This window comes from Cucurbita maxima, unplaced genomic scaffold, assembly GCF_002738345.1.
Source record: "Cucurbita maxima cultivar Rimu unplaced genomic scaffold, Cmax_1.0 Cma_Scf00004, whole genome shotgun sequence".
Classification (NCBI taxonomy): domain Eukaryota; kingdom Viridiplantae; phylum Streptophyta; class Magnoliopsida; order Cucurbitales; family Cucurbitaceae; genus Cucurbita; species Cucurbita maxima.
The window spans coordinates 381,778-397,424 of record NW_019272020.1 but is presented as its reverse complement, the minus strand read 5'-3'; the positions used below and the strand labels follow the sequence as shown (position 1 = coordinate 397,424).

Genomic DNA, 15,647 nt, shown 5'->3' with positions numbered 1-15,647 from the left:
TTTCTTCCTATCTAGGTTTTTGAAGCACCTTCAAAAATGCATCTCTTCTGAATATACTACTTTTAATACAAAAATATAAAACAAAAAATCAATTAGAGATTTTTTTAAGTAAATTTTATTGTTTATATTACATTTATATTAGCGATAATATGTTGATCTTTTCTCATGTTTCAGCATTTTTTTTTTTTTTTTTTTTTTACTATGTCATGAAAATGTAAACTTCGGTGTTACCCGTAAAAATGTCAACATACCTGTCATCTGTAGGACTCAAAAGATTAATTTTCATCCAAGTGGCTTATTTAATTTACATTTAATAAATAATTAACAAATATCTGTCAACATCATCTTTAAAGCCAAATAGAACTGAACTAGAAATTTTAAAAAGAAATGTCTTATCCATAACTCAACAAACTCAGATATATATGTCTTCGACTATAAGGTGAGAAGGGTCGTCACCCCACTAGTTAAACACTATTAAAAGAAGAAAAAAAACAAAAAAGGAAGTAACCTATGTGGGAAGATAATAGCCGTACACGTGTATTTGATGATATGCTGTCATCACACTAAAAGTATGCATAAACAAAAGATGAGGAATACCCAGATTCAACCACACATGCTGGGCTCTTGTGCGATACTTTTCCGATTTGTTCAGCGCGTACTCGAATTTAATCCCACAATCATCAATATTCTGCACAATAGTGTTCCATAAGCAGAGGTAAAGTTTTGCAGACAGGAGAATTAAGATAAACCTTGTCGGCGCCCATTAACAACTAAAGTACTATTCAATTACTCGCAAAAAAATATCTGACATCAGAACCTTCTGCCAAACATAAGACGACCTCAACTTTTCTACCGAGGGTGAGAAAGAATAATCAACCTATTATACCTTCACCTTGCCCCATTGATTGATGTACACAAGGATCTAAGAATACAGTACCCTACACAGCAAAACATGCCTAAGGGTTCATCTACCCACAGGATCAATGTTGAACATAACAGTCAGCGTTTCTTTTGAACTAGTTCCCAGCTTCCTTTGGGATCTTGTCGCCCATTGCTATATCACTGGCTTCTGCATCATTGACTGTTTCCTCACTAGTGGTAGATTTTGATTTTATATTGATGCTTTCCCCGGATTTCGACATATCAGAAGAATCCAGTTTATCATGATCACTGGTTGGTGCTGGTCCTTGTCCAACTACAGCTTCTTCACCAGTCGATGCATCAGCGGATAGAGAGGGTTCTGTGGCATCTGGTTCAGTAACCTCTGAAACTACTGCAGTTTCCCCATTAGGAAGTGTTAAAGATGAACCTTCATCATTTGAGGTCTCCCTCCATTCGACCCATTCAGGCGGCTTGTCAGTCTCGTTGGCTACAATTTCTTTCGAACTGCTTGTTACATTGCGTGAGTTATCTGATGTCCCTTGTGAATCTGGAGAGGGTGCTGCATTGTCATTCAAATCACCATCTTCACCAACAAAATCATCACCACCATCCTTGACGACTTCTACAGTCTCTTTAATACCCGGGATAGGAGAAGCAAGCAAGCCAGTTGTACGATCATTTTCAATTAAATCATTCTCAAAAGCAAGCCAATTTGAATTCGTAAAGAGAGAGCCACTGAATACAATAGAAAAGCATCTTAATTAATTGACTGATGAGAGGTGGTGGTGGTAGGGGGGGGGGGGGGGGGGGGGGGTGATATTCAGGGCATAGACAGATGCCACTACAGAAAAAAGAAAGAAAAAAAAAAACTCTACTTAACTTGATTAGATTGACCAACCTCATTTAATAATATACCAAATGCCTAGAATATAATTGCAAGAGAAATAAAAGAAAGACCATGTAATACAAAATAAATAAGTAAAATGAGTACAGACATTATTTTGAAGGAGAAAATATTAAAACGAGGATAAAATCCTAATCAAGAAAGATTCTTGCGCTGACCTCAACCACCACCAAATATCAATCCCCAAGTGTTTTCACGTACAGAGTTTTTTTTTCCATTTCCACCATTAATGTCCGCCTTCGTTCTCCAACCCTTTCCTTTTCTCCATCACTTAAACCCGACCGTCTACCTCTCACTCTTCTTTAATTTTTTAATGTTTATTTTTCCCTAGAACAAATATCAACCACTTGCTCATTTTTAATAAATGCATCCGTAGAAGAATTGGTTACCATCACATTACACATCTTACTATGGAAATCACTTCATTTTCCCAAATGTAACACAATAGTTCTAGATTCTCGGTAACCATTTGTTAGAAAATAAAAATCATTAATGGGATTGGATTTACCTACCTTTCCTGGTCATCGCCTAGACGCAGAGAGGATATAACAACTTCTGCAGATTCATCATCGAAATAAACATCCTGCAAAAGCTCTACATCAGGAAACACTTCTACATTCAAAAGACAATTTCCTAAAGACCATCCCAAAAGCAAAATATTAACATTAGCCAATCCAAAGGAAATATTTGGAAATATCTAATCCCTTGCATGGTGAAGTATAAACCACCTCAAAGTCCATGAGGACATTCAAATATCATATCCACTAATCTTTGCAAACATATATAATAGGCAATTGTCTTGCAGAAACTGAAACCCAAGATAGTCATAGTGTGACACCAAAACCATGCCTAGCAACCAATACATACGGCTTATTCTATCAAAGCCTTCCACCAGCTTATCGTGACATGACAAGAACCTAATAGTCATTCACTATCATCATCTTTCACAAACAATGAAACAACGCAGTATATAACAAGCAATTCTGATTGGAAGTAAAGAAAAATAAACACAGTATTTTTTTTTTTAAAGGATAAACACGGCTCAAAATGCACTCATGCAAGTTCATTCACAAGATTTAGCCTTCCCATTCAAAATGTAAAGGTGAATTACTGTCATCATACCTCATCATCACGTTCAAGTGAGCCATGAGCCTGAAAAGTAAAAAAATAATTGGTGAACAAGAGATGTAATCAAGAATATATTAAAGCCCATTTAATCTAGAGATTTGTATGGTTCAAGTACAAGCAAAAATCCTTTTTTTTTTCATTAGAGGATACAGAACCTCCTCATGTAAACAAGCAACTAACTTCACCCAAGGAATCACCAATTAATATTTCTCTCATATACTTCAACAGGAAAAATGTGGAGTATCTGAAAAAGAGCATTTGCCCATCAACCTCAAACTTCTCTTATGATATTTTATTATATTTGTCAGTGTTCCTTTCATTTTTACTTATCAGTTTTGCTCCAGAGGAAATGAAAGTGGCAGACAAAGAACAATACATGTGAGGAAGCTCATAACCTACTTATTCTTGCAAGTTAGAAGTTAGAATACACTTCAAGATCCTCTCCATATCAGTCCTTGCTCAAGGAACTATCATATTAAAGGTGCAGAGAAGGGTAATACAAAATACTTCAGTACCTCGTCCATATCATCATTGCTGTAAATGCCATATCGAAAAGCCTGACTCAAATTATTAGCTAGAGCTGCAACATCATAGTCTCTGTCTTGGTAATCGTCATCATCACTATCCCTAGTTCGATCCTGCAGTGCTGTTGGGCGCCTATAGAAAATAATCATTTCATTTTCAGAAGATATAGAAAGTTAAATGTTAAATGCACAACAAATATAACCCAACGTCATAATGACAGTAGCTCGAGCAAGAGAAGAATTAAAGTGCACAGATATCAACTGAATGGTGAGACAAAAACCCATCCAACATAAGATTTGAGTGAAAATACATAACAATAACGTTGAACCATGTCATAGTGCCACTTCTTGTGTTGATTGATTAAAACAAAAATATTTTAAAAATAATTTAAAACAATAACAAATTAAGGTTTTAATGAAGGTTTCTTGTATTTATTTTTTCCTTTTAACCGTAAAGTTTTCATTGAATAAATGAAAAAGAATGCTCACAGATACAGACTCCTAAGGAGGGGGGAAAAAAGATAAAACAAAGTAAAAAAACCAAATAAATTAATAAATGCTTTCCAAATCAAAATATTGAGATCAAGCTTAGACCAACCCAAAGAACTTGAAAAAGCTTAGGCAATAGAAACCCCTCTGGAAATTGGAAAGCTAATACTATACAAAACATGATGAAAACACAATCTACTGGCCCTTTTTAGAAACTTTTCATTCTTCAAGGGCTGACTATCATAACCAATAAAGGTAAGCTTCTTAAAAAATCAGACAAAGTAATTGTCAACATCAAGTTCCTAAACAAAAGCATGGTCTTCCCGAGTACCTGGATGTATTAATGTCCCTGATCCATCTTTGTCAGGCAAATACCAATAAAAAAATCAGTTTAGATAATGCTTGATGATATATTATAGTTGATTCAGTCATTTCACACCACAAAGATTCCATTAATTCCAACAGATCAATGAGTCTATTCAAACATATTTCATTAATATCAGACGAGAACATAGTAATAGTTTGTATATCATAATCATTTCAGTCATTCAAGGACCATAATACTTAATGTAGCACAACATCATGGAAAACTAAAAATGTTCTTCCCCAATGTCTTTGCGGATTTTTTCGGTTGGGTAGCCTTAAGATGGAGACAGTTGTGATCTAGATGTTATGCTGACTGCTGGTACTTGTAATAAAAAGAAGTGAAAAATAGCAAAGGAAATACATACCCACACGCCCACTGGTAGACATTTTCCAATGCATTACGCTTCAAAAGGACATTTGTTTGCCAGTCATTCCATTCAGTGTTCTCCTGTTGAAGAGAAACATGGGAAAATTTAAGGATTGTAATGATGTCACTAAGATTTCAAAAAATAGAACTGACCTGCAAATGAGATTGAATCTCACTACTGCTGTTTGCTAGTTGAACAAGTTTGTTGGATATGTGTGTTAAGTGACCAATATTTCCTATCCTAGGTGGTGATCTACCTTCTGCAGGAACTGTTGGCTGAAGAACATGTTGGAAAAATGAGAAACAGACAGACATTCAAGAGCAACGAATAAAGAATAGTGTCTTAGTAAGACAATGTATCATAACTCTGTTTATAGGAAACAAAGAATTCCACTAGGGATGATGGAGTGAAAAAAATCTTCCCATGAATTTATAGAAACTCATTCTAACAGGCAGTAATCATAGAAGGATACAAACTATGAAAAGTGGACAATATTGTCCAATATGGACGAACTTAGAAAATGAAAGTATTACAAACTATGAAAAGCCTTCGAGAAGGAACTCCATATGAAAACATTAAAAACAATGGTGGTCCCAAGCTTTTTCTCAATCCTTTAGCTTTTCTAGGTATCATAATTTTTTGTATAGATTGTACATAACTTCTGAAAGATCAAACCTTACTAGAAATTGAGCATTTACCTTATTTACATCAGCTGGCAAAGTGAAATGCTTTTCTGCGTTCAGTATCTTCCCCACAAGATTACAATCATGAAGAAGATGCTCTACAAGTGAAGAATTCTTGCTTTCTAAACATGACACTACAATATTCTCTACATGATGATGCAGAAAGTTATTGAATGGGTACCTATTGTCATAGAGAAGCAAATGTCAAGGTGGACCTCATAAACATTCAAGTTATAGTAGAAATACAGAAACTTACTCAAAGAACAAATCCAAAATAAGTTTGATTGCTCCAAGGTGAATCAACTCCTCTGCAGCTTTGCTACCCACCGTGAGTAAGACAGATATGAACTCTACAATCTGAAAAAACAATCTCGAGGAACAATCAAGGAAACTTTTCTAAATAAGAAACAATACATTTAATGAATAGTAAAATATACAAGGGACCCAGAGAATCACAGGTTACAAAAACCCTGACCAATGAATTGGCCAAATGGTAAAAAGAGAATACTTGCAAAACGTGGAAAAAGAACTCCAAGCAGACAAAATAAAAACCGAAGTATCCCAAATCTCTTCAATATTTCTAATACCCTGTTGAAAGACTCATAATTTTTTCAGCATAATGTTTTCGAAAAAAAAAAACTTCAAAAGTATTTAGCAATTAACAGAGCACTTAGCCTCATGATTAAAGTGTACATCCATAACAACATCATATGATCACAACTACGACCTTGCCTGAAAGGATTAAACCAGTTCTTCCAAGCACCACTTCTTCCAAATGAGGCTTTAGAAGAATACTGGTCCAAGAAGGGAGCAGACATCTTTAGTAAGAATTAAGATCGACTTTGAAAACAATTGCACTTCTTTCTTTTTCTTTTCTTTTTGTTCTATTTTTGAACAAGAGATAAAAAATTTCATTGAAAAGATGAAAAGAGAGATTATTCCTCAAAGGATACAAAAACACTTATCTGAGTTGGGAGTTTTCAATCAAGATTTTGTAGGAGAAAAAAAAAGATGTTTTACATGCAAGAGGGGAACGTGGATTAGGAATGCCCCATTTTGATTAAAGACAGACCAAGGTAAAAGAATTATGTCATGAGAAGAATAAAACAGTGTGGGATGCTTTCAACCATACTTTTCATCATTGTGGCATGCATCCTACAATGCTTATTGATGAGAGGGATGGAAAAAAGTGTTGATTGAGGGCTTTAAAATTAGGAAAAAGTGTTCATATTTCTCATTTAAGTTCTCCAACAACAATATCTTCCTTCTCTAGGCAGAGGAGTCTTTCAAGAGACATTTCACACATATTACAGGCCTTAGAATTTAGACGGGACTTAATGTTAATGAGGAGAAGTGCTCTATGTCAAGAACAATTGTGATGAAGGTAAACTTACTAAATAGGCCTATTTTTTCTAGTGTGAATTTGTTTCAATTTCTCTTTGAATCTAATACTGGTGAAGCCTAAGAGTGACTAAGAAGCACTTTCTCCGAGAATCAAATCAAGTATCTTTATTCGAATGGAAGTTAATGAATACATGAGTTGGATTCTCTGTTTAATAGAGAATTAAAAGCAAACTAAGAACTAAAATCCAAATAGGAAACTAAAAAGGATTAACCATGGAATTATGCAAGATTAATCACTAATCCTACTACATCAGTTCTATGCCTCCAAAAAAACATGTCCTTGACTTTTAAAAAAAATAAAGACCACTGGCGGATGACAAAACAATCAATCGACCACCAACAGCTAATCATAGTGGAAGGGCCATTGAAATTCTTCCAATGGGAATTTCTTAGATGAAGGAAAAAAATCTGGAAAGAAATCGGGAAAGTGTATGTGGGTTGGATTGAAATAGAGGCACGCAAATCAAGTATGGGCCCGGTCAAAGGAATAAAAGGGGGTCTAGGCAGGAGTCGAGTCAACTCTTTAAAAAAAGATAGGCTGGGCCAGATCATCAAGAACAATTGAGGAGGTCCAAACCCAGTTTGGGTCCTTGGTCAAATTGCACTAAAACCCAATGTTTTAAAGGCTAAAGGCGATCGTGAGGATTTTCCTCTTGAAGAGACAAGTCATAAGCTTCAAGGCAGTATGAAGGGTAAGCCTCACATTTAATTAAAATATTTTACAAATCCTAAATTGGTATGATCATGTATCGGTAAACATAAGTCATACACAAATACAAGCATAAAAAAATTCACCCCGCAATTTTCACTCAAAACAAAAAATCCAAAATGGAATCTTTAATATCACTATTATAATCATTAATAGAATTGCTTTATACTATAAATTTGTGTCTTCAATATTTTTAAAACCACAATAGTAAAAGTAGTAATAGTTTAAATTGTCACAACTCAAACCTTTATATTTTTTAAGGTGGCAAATAACTATTACTTTTATAATCATTAGTCGAGCGTAGAAATTTTAAGCCTCAATGTGTTCTCACAAAGCTCTTAAGCCTCCAATGATTCATTGGAGGCGTAAGTCTCGAGGCTAAAATTTAGAGCCTTATCTTGATGTGAGCCTCAGGATGTAAGCTTCAATAGCTTTTTAAAACATTGCTTAAAACAAAATGAAAGATACCTTCAGGCGATGTTTCCCAAGAGGTGGCTGCAACTTTCCATATGTAGTAACCAAAACTTTCTCTGATGAAGAAACATCCAAAAGCTTGAGCAACCTACCTGAACAATTGAGACCAGCACAGTATTCAACATCTCCCGTAAAAGTTAAATAGCACAAGCAATCGAGATTACATATTCTGTCTTCAACTTTTTGTACATTTCAGTACTCTGAATGAAATCTAGTTTATCGGAAAAAACAAAAGGTCCAAATATCATAAAGTAGGAAATTTATTCGACTATGAAGAGCCAGCAAGTAAAGTACAAGTCATCAAATTGGATGATTCATATGATGGCTATTAATACCTTTGATTAATGAGACTTAAGAAGTAAAATATCATCTACTTAACAAGACCCAATGGCCAATACAATACCTAAACTCTCCAACATGCCTTCTACAGTCTCCATAGTTGCTGAAACTGTAGATCCATGACTTATTTGGCGGTTGTATGAATACGCTGTTCCAACAGTTAGCCTCCTAGGATCTAACAAGGATATGCACACTGATAACGAATTTATTAAAACAGATGTTGGTCGTGAATCTTCCAAGGCATGGCGAAACAATCTTCCTACAAAACTGATTTGAAAAAGAGAACCATTATTAGACGACCAATGACAAAATGCAGGTATATTAAAAAATGAGAATGGAAAACACTACCTTGGACTGGAAATTTTAGCCAAAAGACCAGGAGGAGCAAATCGAGTAACAGCACAAAGTGTTTCTGCTGCATTAGAATGAACTTCTGAAGAATCCTGGAAGAATGATCACATTAAAGATTCTCTTATGACTAATCCACAGGTTCTTCAACTAAGTCTATAAAATCATATCGTTGAAAAAAAAAAATCATCAAGCAAATATCAAAAAAGGGGGAAAAAAAAACGAACAAACAAAAAGGAGCTTCCTTCTGTTTCAAATTTGTCACGTGCAAAGGAAAAGGAAAAAACCTTGTTTTATTTTGAATAAGCTGCACATATTTGACAAAGGAGCAAAAGAAATGAAGTATTTTACGTGATTTGCAAGGAGAAGTTCATTCTGCATGAGAAACATAATTTCTAACCTCCCATTTAGAATCGAGATTATTATAAACTATTTCAAACGATTTGATTTGAAACACTAGAAATTATCATAGACTTTTATTCTTGTATGAAACGAGAAACATTTGAAATGTATATGGTTTAAATTCTTTATTTGGATGCTAAATGAAAAGAAAAGAACGATTCTACTAATATACACTTTTAATCATTATTTGAGAATGAGAAGTTCACCATTGGACTCTTATCAGGAGTATAGATACCACCAAAAGCAGGGGTCCAAAGGAAAAATGTGAGAATCTTGGGGATGCTATTCTTTCCTAAAAGCTTTAATAAGGACCCAGTAAAAACTGGCCAGCTTTGGTGGAAGGAAAGGGGATTGCAGCGAAAGCTGAAAAGTTACGTGAATTTGCTAAGAAAAAAGAGTCTCCACTACTAAATGAAAAGGCATGTAAACATTCTTGTGGGAGGGATAACTTCCTCAAGAAGCTACTTACTGAAGAACTGAACTTTTCCACTATCATCTCCAGCACATCAGTCTCTTCAATCCACTTCATTGATTCTGTGTAGCTTGAGTACAGATGTTCATCAGCACCAAGAAGCCTTATCAAGACCTGTCCAGAAAGAATCGTTCCTATGAGCTTCACAATGTACAGTCAGTAAAGATGCAAAACCCAACGGTTATCATATTAAGGAGGGGTGATGGCCATAGTCTGAAATTATAATACTTGATAACTATGTATAACATAAGAATTAAGGAGGTAATGAAAGGCACATAGAAACTAATGCCCCAAAGATGTTGTCCGACCATGTAATTTAAAAGTAATAATAAGAATATAAAATTAATAAAAAAAAATATATATATATATTAAAGAGTAGAAGTAACCACTAGAGTACAAAAACACTAATTCAGATACCGTCTTGCATCTAACATAAACCACTATTGTAGTGAAAGAGTTAAAATAGCAGATGCAATAAAGAAAAGTGGCCAACAACCAACCTCCATGATGGAAGTAATTCCTATCAGGTCAACTAGCTTCTTTACAATTGCTTGATGTGCCTGGAAATCCGTGTAAGAAATAGATCATCAGCATTAAACGGTAGTATATGTAAATCTTTTTCAGAAGAGAAATGATTCAATAAGTACTAAAATAGAAAGATACATTACTTAAATGGAAAAGAACTAAAAAGGTAAGAAATAGAAGCTTTTCACATGCCTTAAAAGAGAGGGGCAAACACACACATGAAAAGTGTTTTTTTTAACAAGAAACAACTTTAACTTCTCATTCAATGGAGACTTAGCTCATGACCTTCTTCTCCCCTAATCTAAAACTTCAACCCTCCCTTTAGCTTGGATTACCAACTTGATGGGGGAGATGGAATTGATTCGCCGTAAAATGGGTCTTTATAGAGTAGAATATCTTTTAAAAAAAATAGAGATTCTTCTCCAATCTAAAGAAGATGTCAACGGTGCTTACTTCGCCATTTCTGAGAAGTACAAAGTAAAAGCTATGGCAGCAAATTTTGAAGACCCTCCCCAGTTTTTTTTTCAAGATTTTCAAAGTGTAAGCAAAGTTCAATAATATAGTCATTTTTTATGGAAGTGTGTTTTGTTAAGTCTATGAAAGTTCTTGCTAATGGTTGAATTTGTTATTTTTAATTCTTCTTTTTCACTCCTTTTAGAAGTTTGTATCCCTTGAACTTTTAATCCTTTTCATTATATCAACGAGAAGTTGTTTCTTGTTAAAAATATATATATATATCTCTAGGCTTAAGTCATAAACAGGAGCATTGTCTACTCAAACCCTTCTTCTTTCTTGTTAAATATATATATATATATATATATATATATATATATATATATATATATATATATATATCTAGGCTTAACTTATGAACAGGAGCATTGTCTGCTCAAACCCTTCTTCCTTCTATTATCTATAGACTATGTGATATCAAACAGGTCAAATACAACCTGGCAAACCATGTTGTCTCACACCATACTTCAGTTATGCATAAAATGTAAAAGGTCAAGTGAAATTGAGAATGTCTTAAACATCCAAATTCTTTAAAAACAGACAAGGAAAATACAAACTTACTTGAACATATTGCATAAAAGAAATTGTCTTCCGCAACAACAAGCATATGACAACCTGGCAAGGAAGTAAGTTCACATAACAGATGTTCCAAAAATCTTTCCCGTGTAAGACATAGAAAGTTGTTGAAAGTTGAAACAAGGGGAAGGAAAACCACATATGCAGAAGATAATTTAGAACTAAAATATTATGAAAGTGATACCTTGCTGAAGTAGCCAGCCAATAGTGTGCTATGAGAAGGCTTGGGTTCTAGGAAGGAAAACAACAAGTTCATCAACTGCAAACAACCACATCAAGGAAATCTGTTATTGATCTATCATTTATAATGTAATAGGGTAAAGAAAGCAAGTTCTCCACCTCTTCATCCTCCACCAATGCTTTGAGAATTATATCAACTTCACAAGTAAAAATCTCACAAGCGATAAAAGGAAACCTGGGCAAGAATATATAAGAATAACCAAATTTAAAATTAGAGAGAGAGAGAGAAGGCACAAGGAATGACATCTGGAATATGCAACCAAAAATTACTTAAAACTTCGTTTCTTCTCAGCCTCTTCAGGAGCTTCTTCGACAATATATCTGATGAGCTGTTCAATCTGTGTTCTTTCTCTCAAGCTGTAAGGCAAGAAGGCAGGCACAACACTCATAAATTTACGTAATATGATAAACCTTCTTAGTAAAGTTCTCATATTTATCCATTCCAGTTTTTTTTTATCTGCCAACCCATTAAGGTTAATATTTATTATATGCTGCTGTGAGTACAAATTTAGAAGACTGACTAACAATATATCAGCAAATAAAAACTAGTAGAATGGATGGAATTACAATGCTACTGGTGACTAGTACAGCAAGTACTATCGAAGTCAAATATAATCAGAGTTACATGATCCCATAAATTAATTTCTCTGCATGTGTTAGCAGCCTATCAACCAAAAGAAAAGATATGCCAAGTATAGACCAGAAAATAGGAGAAAAAGAAAGATGATAAATAAAAATCAGAAGGAACGTTACAAGTTAATAAGTCGACTATTAAGTGCTTTGCATTCCTGAATTATTTCATCCTCATCTAGAAGCTCCTCTAATGTAAAATTTTCCTTATCCAAAATTGTCTCCACCTGCAACAAAAGAAAATGAAATGAGTGAGAAACACACATTTTCATTAAAACTCAAGTAAAGCTGGACCACTGTCATCTTTCTATTCATTGAACTTGGAGAATGTAATATAAAAGTGTCCTTGTATTACTGGATTCTAAATTCTCTGAAACCTCACACAAGGTATTCAAATGAACAATATTTTAAACCTCACCATTGGATCTCTCCAATCCTCTAAAAATCCTACTATTCTCCCCAAGCCAAAGCCCTCACAACACAGCAAAGAGCACAATTCTTCATTTCCGCAGTCTAGGAGCATTGTTTGTTACCAACCCAATGAATCCCAAAGAAGTCCCATCAACAATCCCAAACCGCCAAAATGAACTTCAGTTACCCAAAATATAATCCAAATCTCTCAATGCTTGATGACACAAAGAGCACCATTGCGAACCCAACATAAAGAAATAATGCTTCTGAAAATGATCCAAGAGGTTAACTTTCTCATGAAAACTCTGTCACACAAAGAATTTGACCTTTTTGGGAATCCTTACATTCCAAAGAGAGATGCAGAAGTTCTGGAGGGAGGAGAGGGGATACATAGCACATGGAAAAAATGAAATAGAATAGAAACCTCTTGAAGATTGAGGGGACCAAAAGCCAATACCCTTTCTCCCCAGACTTACCAAAGAGTCACCTATCAACAAAAGCAATGTCGCTACATAAGCAACTTTCCTATCCATCAAAAAGCCACAAAATGAAACCTTTTGTCTGCAAGATGGTACAAGCGAGGAAACACATAACAAGCTTCAGGCATCCTCCTTTGCAACTTGTAAGCTGCACAAGTAGAAATTGATTTCCCATGAGCTACAATTCATAGGAAAACTTTTGACTTGTTTTTCAGGATTTGGATTTCCAAATGGTCTTGTTGAAGAGGGTTTAAAAACTAAATGGGTCTGGCATTTTCATTCATTGTGACATAACATTATTGTGAGTAAATTTGATCCACTTTAGCAAAACCTTAAATGGGACTAAAGGCACCTTCCAAGTCTCCTTGGATAGGCATTGCAGGAGAGTTTCCTTTCATGTATCAATCATTTGTTGGTTGGTTGGGGATGGGAGGGTATATTTTTCTAGGATGTTAGGTGGTTGGAGGACAGCCCCTTCTGCTTTGTTTTTCCTCATTTATAACATTTGTCTACGATAAAAAAACTCTTGGTGGCTGACGTTTTGGCTCAGCTAGTCCCCACTTTGGGGTTTGGTCGTTCATTGTCTGAAACAGAAACGGAAATATCATTGCTCTTTTTTCTTCGTTGGGGGCGTTTCAGTGCTCTTCTGGGAGAAGGAACTTTCGTTTATGATGTCCTAGCCCTTTGGAGGGTTTTTCTCATCTTTCCTTCTTTCTTTGTTTGGTCAACCCTTCTTCCTTGAGAGATTTGGTGTTTGCCTCAATGTTGAGGTTCAGATTCGGAATTACCTTGAAACAATAGATATGTTTTTGGTTTATAATTTTATTCAACAATAACCCAATAGAATTTCCACTTCTCAAGTGCTCAAGTGGTTGCTTCTTTCTGGTAGGTTGAGTAATCGACTTGATAAATAAATAAATAAATAAATAACAACCGTCTTTTTCTTAGCTGCTGAAACATGTGAACAGAAACGAAGAAAAGGTTAATTGACTTTTCCTTTGGCGCCCTCTCACATGGAGTATGGTGCTTTGGAGGATTTTATTGGATACTTTCAAGTGTTTCCAATGGGATTACAGGTGCATTATACTTTCTTCTTCACGGTCATTTATTAAAAAAAAAAAAAAAAAAAAGGAATATGACAAATTACACTCCTACCAACTGTGAAATTCGCAAACAATCCATTATGCCTTGACAATGTAATTATGACTTCATCAATTATAAATTCCAAAGATAACAAAATCAAAAGGATGATAATAAGTTACACCAATCCTACGTCCCACCAGGAGCCGAAAGCATGAAAAAAAAAAAATATGAGCTGACGGGGGAGGGTAAGACCGGATCAAGTGGACGATAATGAAGTTGAAGAAGAAGGCAAACAGCGAGGTTGAAGACCACACATTGCAAATTTGATGGATTGAGCTATTAAATCAAATCCACGTTATCGAACTTCAATTTCCTCCCCATGATCCTCATTGAACCGCGCGTAAAATCTAGAATATTATCGATAAACATCTTCTACCACGAAAGGAAATGAAATTGAAACAATTCGCAGTACACAATCCACAGTACAGCAAATGCTACAGTCAAACAAAAAGGAAGGAGGATGATAAAACAAAAAAGAGACTCACAGGAGACGCTGTGGACAATCCTGCCATGCGCCAAAACATGGTGAATTGAGGGGGAAAGATTGCCAAGCAAAACTCAGATCTGCAAACCCAGAAACCGAACCGCCTGGACGACCCTCCGGGCGAGAACGCTCAAGAAAACACCTAGACCACAAAAAAAACAATGATCCAGAGTAGCGTCAACGAAACCCTAGAAGTTGAATCTGTAAGTGCATGGATTCGAAGGAGCAGAGCTGGATCGAAACGAGAGTTGGAGGAGCAAGGCAAGCATAGAATAAGATGAGAATTGAGGAGAAGCACAAATAATAACCTGAAATCGTGGGAATGTGATAGGATTTGATGAAAAAAATGTGCTTTTCTTTTCCCTTGGGTTTTTAGTCGACCGTACACATTTCATACTAATTAAGCTTTCACATTTTTCCTTTATCTGTATTTAAATTTTTGTTTCTATGAAAATAATAATAATAATAAATTTTAAATTATAACAAAAAAATAATGAACCATGCTTCGCTAATTAAAAAATTTAAAAAAATAGTGATCTTGATGTTTCCATTTACCCTACAATGAGCAAAGCATAATAATTTCTTGTTGATATTTTTGGCATTAAATGTCTTCCTTTCTTTATACACACAAAGCCCAACAAACTCAGATATTGACAAGGAACGAGTGGATAATTTCCAATAATTTTGGACGCTGTTTTATTTCTTTTATGCCTTTTCTTTTCTTTTCTTTTCTTTTATGCTGTTTTATTTGGACTAAGATAACATGATTCGTTATGCCAACTTAATTTTAATCAATATTTTAATTAATTGGTGTGATGAGAAAGTCTAACACATGGAGCTGTTAGTAGTTAGTTAATATGACTGACACTACTAGAGTTGCCATCCAAAATAGATAGTAAATCTCCTCGTCAAGTGAATATAAGCTCAGGAAAGATCGAAAGTCGGTTATTTGACTAGCCTGCTTTGTACAATTTATGAACGAGAAATTGAGGCGATTAGTTTAATAAATTGAAATTAACTATAAAAACAATGCTCAACTTGTGATTCTAACCTAGAATCATATGTCACAAAGTATGTCTTACTTATTTGACCGATTAAACGTATGGGTGTGTATTAATTTACTTGTAAAATTAACGAATTGAAATAAAGAAACT

The 15,647-nt window shown here is 34.8% G+C and overlaps 1 protein-coding gene across 2 annotated transcripts; it reads right to left on the bottom strand.

Moving 5' to 3' along the window:
- Positions 1–669: 669 nt before the first annotated feature.
- Positions 670–14,866, bottom strand: LOC111477833 (serine/threonine-protein phosphatase 6 regulatory subunit 2). 2 transcript variants are annotated; one of them, XM_023121759.1, is made up of 20 exons: positions 14,802–14,866; positions 14,495–14,724; positions 12,100–12,203; positions 11,617–11,703; positions 11,446–11,521; positions 11,291–11,365; positions 11,092–11,145; positions 9,993–10,052; positions 9,490–9,606; positions 8,619–8,713; positions 8,335–8,537; positions 7,926–8,023; positions 5,601–5,701; positions 5,360–5,525; positions 4,814–4,936; positions 4,659–4,741; positions 3,430–3,571; positions 2,909–2,938; positions 2,299–2,369; positions 670–1,617 (listed from the first exon to the last, which is right to left on the bottom strand). In XM_023121759.1, exons 2-20 carry the CDS (start codon positions 14,531–14,533, stop codon positions 1,017–1,019), a joined length of 2,325 nt encoding a protein of 774 aa, XP_022977527.1. In that variant the 5' UTR covers positions 14,534–14,724; positions 14,802–14,866; the 3' UTR covers positions 670–1,016. The 2 variants fall into 2 exon arrangements, with proteins under 2 accessions (XP_022977527.1, XP_022977528.1); XM_023121760.1 differs by having other exon boundaries at positions 1,510–1,617; positions 2,295–2,369; positions 14,495–14,848.
- Positions 14,867–15,647: the final 781 nt, after the last annotated feature.

Excerpts from the sequence above, each read along its gene's own strand:
- LOC111477833 (XM_023121759.1), bottom strand. The coding sequence starts at position 14,533 with ATGTTTTGGCGCATGGCAGGATTGTCCACAGCGTCTCCT. Across the intron at positions 5,702-7,925 it reads TTGGGAAACATCGCCTGAAG|ATTGTAGAGTTCATATCTGT; the intron begins GTATCTTTCATT and ends TTGTTTTTTCAG. Across the intron at positions 2,939-3,429 it reads GCAATGATGATATGGACGAG|GCTCATGGCTCACTTGAACG; the intron begins GTACTGAAGTAT and ends TTTACTTTTCAG.